The sequence below is a fragment of the Lathyrus oleraceus genome, chromosome 6 (assembly GCF_024323335.1).
Source record: "Lathyrus oleraceus cultivar Zhongwan6 chromosome 6, CAAS_Psat_ZW6_1.0, whole genome shotgun sequence".
Taxonomy (NCBI): domain Eukaryota; kingdom Viridiplantae; phylum Streptophyta; class Magnoliopsida; order Fabales; family Fabaceae; genus Lathyrus; species Lathyrus oleraceus.
The window spans coordinates 225,936,434-225,941,872 of NC_066584.1; the positions used below are offsets into that span (position 1 = coordinate 225,936,434).

Consider the following 5,439-nt stretch of genomic DNA (forward strand, 5'->3'; position numbering starts at 1 on the left):
TTTCCCCTCTCCTCCCCGATAGAGATAAACTAAATAAAATTCGATGGCGGCTCTTCTGATTTTTCCTCCCTTTGACATCTCTTTAGTCCCGATTTCGTTATCGTGAAATCCCAATAACAATACTAATTACTGTAATTTTATTAATCGTCCCCCTTTTTGCATAAACTTGTTCAGCAGGATGCTCATAAGACTTTTATTTATCATGTAGTGTACTATATTGCTGTTTGGGCTTCGGCCCTCCACATACCAAAATAAATAAATCATTTTGTTGGTCTAAATAAATAACAAATTTTTTGTTTAATACAAAATTAAAATAAAATAAAATTGATTAGCACATTACAAGAAAACGAAAGCCGGTGTTCCCGGTTAATAAATCAAACGAGATCCAATAAAAACCCTCTTTCTGTCGTAGCGCCTACAAATATGAAAGCCCATTCTCTTCTTTCTTATACCTTCTTCTTCCGCCACTCTCTCCTCATTCCTTTCTTCCCCAATTTCTTAGCATTCAAAAACAAAATAATTTTTAATCTCGAGTATTGTTAACAGGTGAAGACAACAAAGTTGAACCTGTCACCTCCCAAAAAGACCAAACACAGTTTGTTCTTTTCTGGTACTACTAAATCTCTTTAATGTTTCACCTTTTTTAGCCATTCTTATTGTCCTTTTCTTATTCTTGAATTATTTTATATAGGTAATTTTTTTTTTTCAATTTAACATGGTTCAATTAGAGAGATTTTCAATAGATACCAATGTATGTGGATCACAAAACCATTGAATAAAAAACCTTGTTCTGGTTTGTGAACTATATAAAATCTTATTGGCTTTTATTCCTTTAGAATTGAAGTTTTCGTATATTGTTGATTGATATATCTTAATGTTAACCTTTTTGTTTATGCATTTTGGTTAGGATTGAGTTCAGGAGAATATTTCTCTATGGTAAGTATATCTACTTCCCTTCGACAATTAGACTGATTGTGTATATTTGGTTTAGCTTTAGGAAGAGCGTTCTAGAGGTGTAGAATTGATTGTATGTTTGGTTAAGCTTTCGGAAGAGCATTCTAGAGGTGTAGAATTGATTGTAGGTTTGGTTTAAGCTTTGGGAAGAGAGTTCTAGAGGTGTAGAATTGATTTTGGAATGATTTTGAGGTGTTTGGTTCTTCTAAAGTTGAATTGATTATGTCGTGCAGAACCAAACAAGTTAAAAACAATTTGGAATGCATTTAGCTTATGATTTTGAATTGATTTATGAAACCCTTTTATGATCAACAGGGAGAAGCACCAACACTCATTCATCAAGACCAGCAGAATGGAGCTAGTAATGGTTCTGAATTAAAAGATGGAACTTTCCAAACATCTACCACCATTGGCAATAAAACGGTATTGATTGTATAGTAGACAATGAACATCAACTTTCAATATGTTACTACTTATTGATTACATTTTTACATAATCAACCCTCTATTTAAAACGAAAGACGGACCTGCGTTTCTTTAACAGTATGTCATTGGTGGAGCTGGTAGTGAAACTCTGTCCATTGATGTTCGAATTTTTGACAAGTGTCTTGGAGAATGGTCAGTCAAAGGCTTCTTGTTTGATTGCATTTTTTTCTCTCTTTCATGCTTTTGTTGCTGATATCGATTTTAATTTGTAGGGTTAATCCAACTGTGCTAGGCACTAAACCCTTGTCATGTGAAGGTCACTCAGCGGTGCTATTGAAAGACCGAATCATAGTTCTTAAGAAGAATCCTAAGCCAGATGATCATACATGGTTTCTGGAGGTTAGTGCTTTCAAACCAAAGTCCTTAATCTAATCCCACATAAAGAGCTATTAATGCATAGAATCTCCGTAGCAGTGTTGTTAAACAGCGGCTATAGCTGCACTGTAGTGCTTAAGCATAACGTGATTCGTAATTTAGTACAAAAATACTTCCATTTAGCATCTATAGCGGCGTTATAGCACTGATACATTGCATAATTTGATCAAACCGCAATTTTATGTGATTCACAGTTCACGCTTGCCAATGCTCAGAAGCTATAGTAGATTCCGATGTTAAATGGCCTAATTGATTTCAAAGATTTCATTTTTGTAATGTTGGTAGGTAGACACTCAATATGTCAGGCAACAGAAAAAGAAATTGGGGACTGAGGTTGTTGCATGGAGTAAGGGTGTGATAGGAAATGTTGGGAAACCCGTTGTTATTAGCGGTCCTTCTGGAGTAGGTAAAGGAACATTGATATCAAAGCTCATGAAGGAATTTCCATCCATGTTTGGTTTCTCTGTGAGCCACACAACCCGTGCCGCAAGAGGTATGGAGAAAGATGGAGTCCATTATCATTTTTCTGAGAAGAGTATTATGGAGAAAGAGATCAAAGATGGAAAGTTTCTCGAGTTTGCTTCTGTGCATGGTAATCTGTATGGGACCAGTGTCGAGGCTGTTGAAATGGTATCGGATGCAGGGAAAGTAAGTTCCTTTTACTTTACTCACAGGCCTCGGTATTATTTAAAATGTTGAACTGTTAGCATACCTATACTTCTCACTATGTTCAAATGAATCTTGTTAATTTTTGGATCATGTTCAGAGGTGTATTCTCGATATTGATGTTCAAGGGGCAAGATCTGTGAGGGCTAGTTCTCTCGAAGCCATATTCGTCTTTATCTGTCCCCCAACAATGGAAGAGCTGGAGAAGCGTCTTCGTAAAAGGTGAGTAATAGCTTCTTCTTACACATGCTTGTTACCTTACCTCTCAAATGAGTCTAAATCCTAAATGTTTTAATCAGAGGAACGGAGACAGAAGAGCAGGTCTTAAAACGATTACGAAATGCTCAGACCGAGATTGAGCAAGGGAAGTCATCAGGCATATTTGATTTCATCTTATACAATGACAAACTTGCCGAGTGCTATGGTAGTCTAAAGGTAACTCTTAGATTCCTTCATGCAAACATCCTTGCATCAACTCGTTTTCTTTAAAAACGGTTAAACATCCTGATATACATATTCACTTGTACAGAAATTATTGGGACTTGATGGTTATGTCGCTCCACCACCTAATCCAGCTGCAAGAGAGTTCAATCTCCCAATGGATTATTCAGTATCCAAACTTGATGACAGAATCATCATATATTGCAACTCTTTAGAACTAGAGAACATGTAAGCCTTGTGAAACAGATTTACTTATTAGCAACCAAGAGTAATAGATCAAGCACTAACTTTGTGTTTGCTGAACAGGATAATGTTAGACGTGTCCTCGCTTGAAGGCGGTGCACCTGGCAGGACAAGAGGGTTGGATTTCATTCGGATGGAACAACTTCACATTCAATGAGTTTTGCTGACTAACCTGGTTTTTTCTCCTTTGGTATAGATGATAAACTTCAGAAAATGTGACACTAGATGAGGAATTAGGTTCATTTCTGATTTTTTTCCTTCAGGTCTTTGATTCTTATGACAATTGATTTTGATTTGGGGAGTTCCCTACAGAGTGAGAGATTTTTTATCATTTTTGCGGCGATAGTTTATTCCATTAACAATGAAAGCAAAATATTGGTGAAATTGATATATAAATTCATTGAAATTTTGGTTCCATCAAAGCCTTTGTGGGTATTGTGATTGTCATTTTAGCAATGGTATTGATTTTTTTAGCAATTTTATTTTGTTCTACATGAGGCATCTTTAACAAAAGTTCTTCTCAAGTTATGAGAAAAAAATTGACCAAACATTTTATAGGAGAAATAATTAGGAAATGGTGAAGATGACAAATTGTTTCCCCCTTTTTGAACACTCTCAAACAAAGGGAAAACAGTATTTAAACTCTCCATTCTTCTCCCCTTCAAAATCCCTCGAAAACAAAGTATAGTTTTCATTTCTACAGTTTCTCTCTAAAAATTCTAAACCTTCATATTTTGAGCTTTCAAATTTATCTTAAAAGGCTGCAAGTGAAAAGCTTGAGGAAAAAAATTGCTGCAGTCAAAACTAAGATGAGTTGTTAATATAATAAAGTTGAGTAAGTGCTTTGAATAATTATTACCGAAATGAAAATGAGTGAGAGGCCCGTTGGTAAAGACAATTTTTTCCCACACTCATAGGTCCTTTCATACTCTTGGCGAAAAATAAAAAATATTTTCAATTTTTAAAAATATACCTTTGATTGCATTCATCTCCCACAAAATTAAACGCCAATGAGTGAGATATTCAAATTTTATATAAATTTTGTTCGGAATTGCATCTCCGAATGTTTTTTTGATATATTTTGAAGACGCATATTCGAAAGTAGTCCAAATTCAAAGTAGAATTAAAGAGAATATGAGTAAGATCTAGAAAAAAAACCCAACTTGACATTAAATTAAAACACTCAACATTACATAGATACTTGTTAATATAAATTTAACATTACATGTCGTTATAAACGAGTAGTTCATGACGTTGTAACATATTGATAATATCGTTGGCAGATCTTTCAATCTTCTCGTCCACTTCAATCAGACCCCGCGTAACAATAAAATTTACTCCACATGATCTGTAAATCTTCATTCATCTTCAATTCAAACTTGGTGAACTGTATATTCCATCCGCTATCAATTTAATCGATTTTTTATGATCCACTTATACGCCTCTTTAAATATATAAGGCTTAAATGCAATTTTGGTCCCACTTCTTTAAATTTTCTAACTTTTTAGTCCCCTTAAAAAAAACAGGTTTTAGGTCCCTCGTTTTGAATATTCTTGAGTTTTTTTTGGTTCTCTCTTAGAATTGAGTATGTTGCAGGTTCATTTATGACATGGTAAATGATATCTTGACCAACTTTGAAAAAAATGATGCCATGTCATTTAAAAATATTTTAAACGAACTTTAATATTTATACAATTTTGAAAACAATTTAGAAAATAGTTTAAATTGAACATTGATAAAAATTTAATTCATTTTAGTTATTTAACCATTTCACCCCCTTCTGAAGAACCCTAGCATCGTCTTCTGCTTCCTTTCATCCCCTTTTGGATTTTGAACCCTAAATCGCATCCTACGCCTCAAATCTCCAAACCATAAATCGGGCCCAACCCAAAAATAGTTTCCATCATCGTTCATTCTCGACACTCTTCATCAAGCTTCTGGAAAAGCTATGTACAAGATTCCTCTATCAACAGGGAAATGCAATGAATGGGTCAAATTCTATCTCAGGTATGTATTATGTTGTCCCCCCCTGATAGAAACACCCTTATATGCATTTTTTTATTGTACATGGTGGTCCTATTGTGTTTTAGGGTTCGTGGTCCCTCTTTAATCGTGACTTTTATGTGTTTTTAAAGTATTGTTTATGGTGCCTCTTTCATTCTGAATCGTATTTATTATCTATTCCAGGCCATATAAGTGTCAAACATTTAGGTTTAAAATTCATCATAGAGGTTGACTTGTTGACCCCCCGTGAAATTGTATGTAAATGGTTATG

The 5,439-nt window shown here is 34.6% G+C and overlaps 1 protein-coding gene across 2 annotated transcripts; it reads left to right on the top strand.

Annotated features, from left to right (window-relative positions):
• Nucleotides 1-373: 373 nt before the first annotated feature.
• On the top strand, nucleotides 374-3,599 carry LOC127092081 (guanylate kinase 1). Of its 2 annotated transcripts, none has more exons than XM_051030880.1 (10): nucleotides 374-610; nucleotides 908-936; nucleotides 1,270-1,377; nucleotides 1,498-1,571; nucleotides 1,652-1,778; nucleotides 2,100-2,462; nucleotides 2,581-2,702; nucleotides 2,780-2,915; nucleotides 3,010-3,149; nucleotides 3,228-3,599. In XM_051030880.1, the coding sequence occupies exons 2-10, from the start codon at nucleotides 934-936 to the stop codon at nucleotides 3,319-3,321; spliced, it is 1,167 nt and encodes a 388-aa protein (XP_050886837.1). In that variant the 5' UTR covers nucleotides 374-610; nucleotides 908-933; the 3' UTR covers nucleotides 3,322-3,599. The 2 variants fall into 2 exon arrangements, with proteins under 2 accessions (XP_050886837.1, XP_050886836.1); XM_051030879.1 differs by lacking the exon at nucleotides 374-610 and adding an exon at nucleotides 707-793.
• Nucleotides 3,600-5,439: the final 1,840 nt, after the last annotated feature.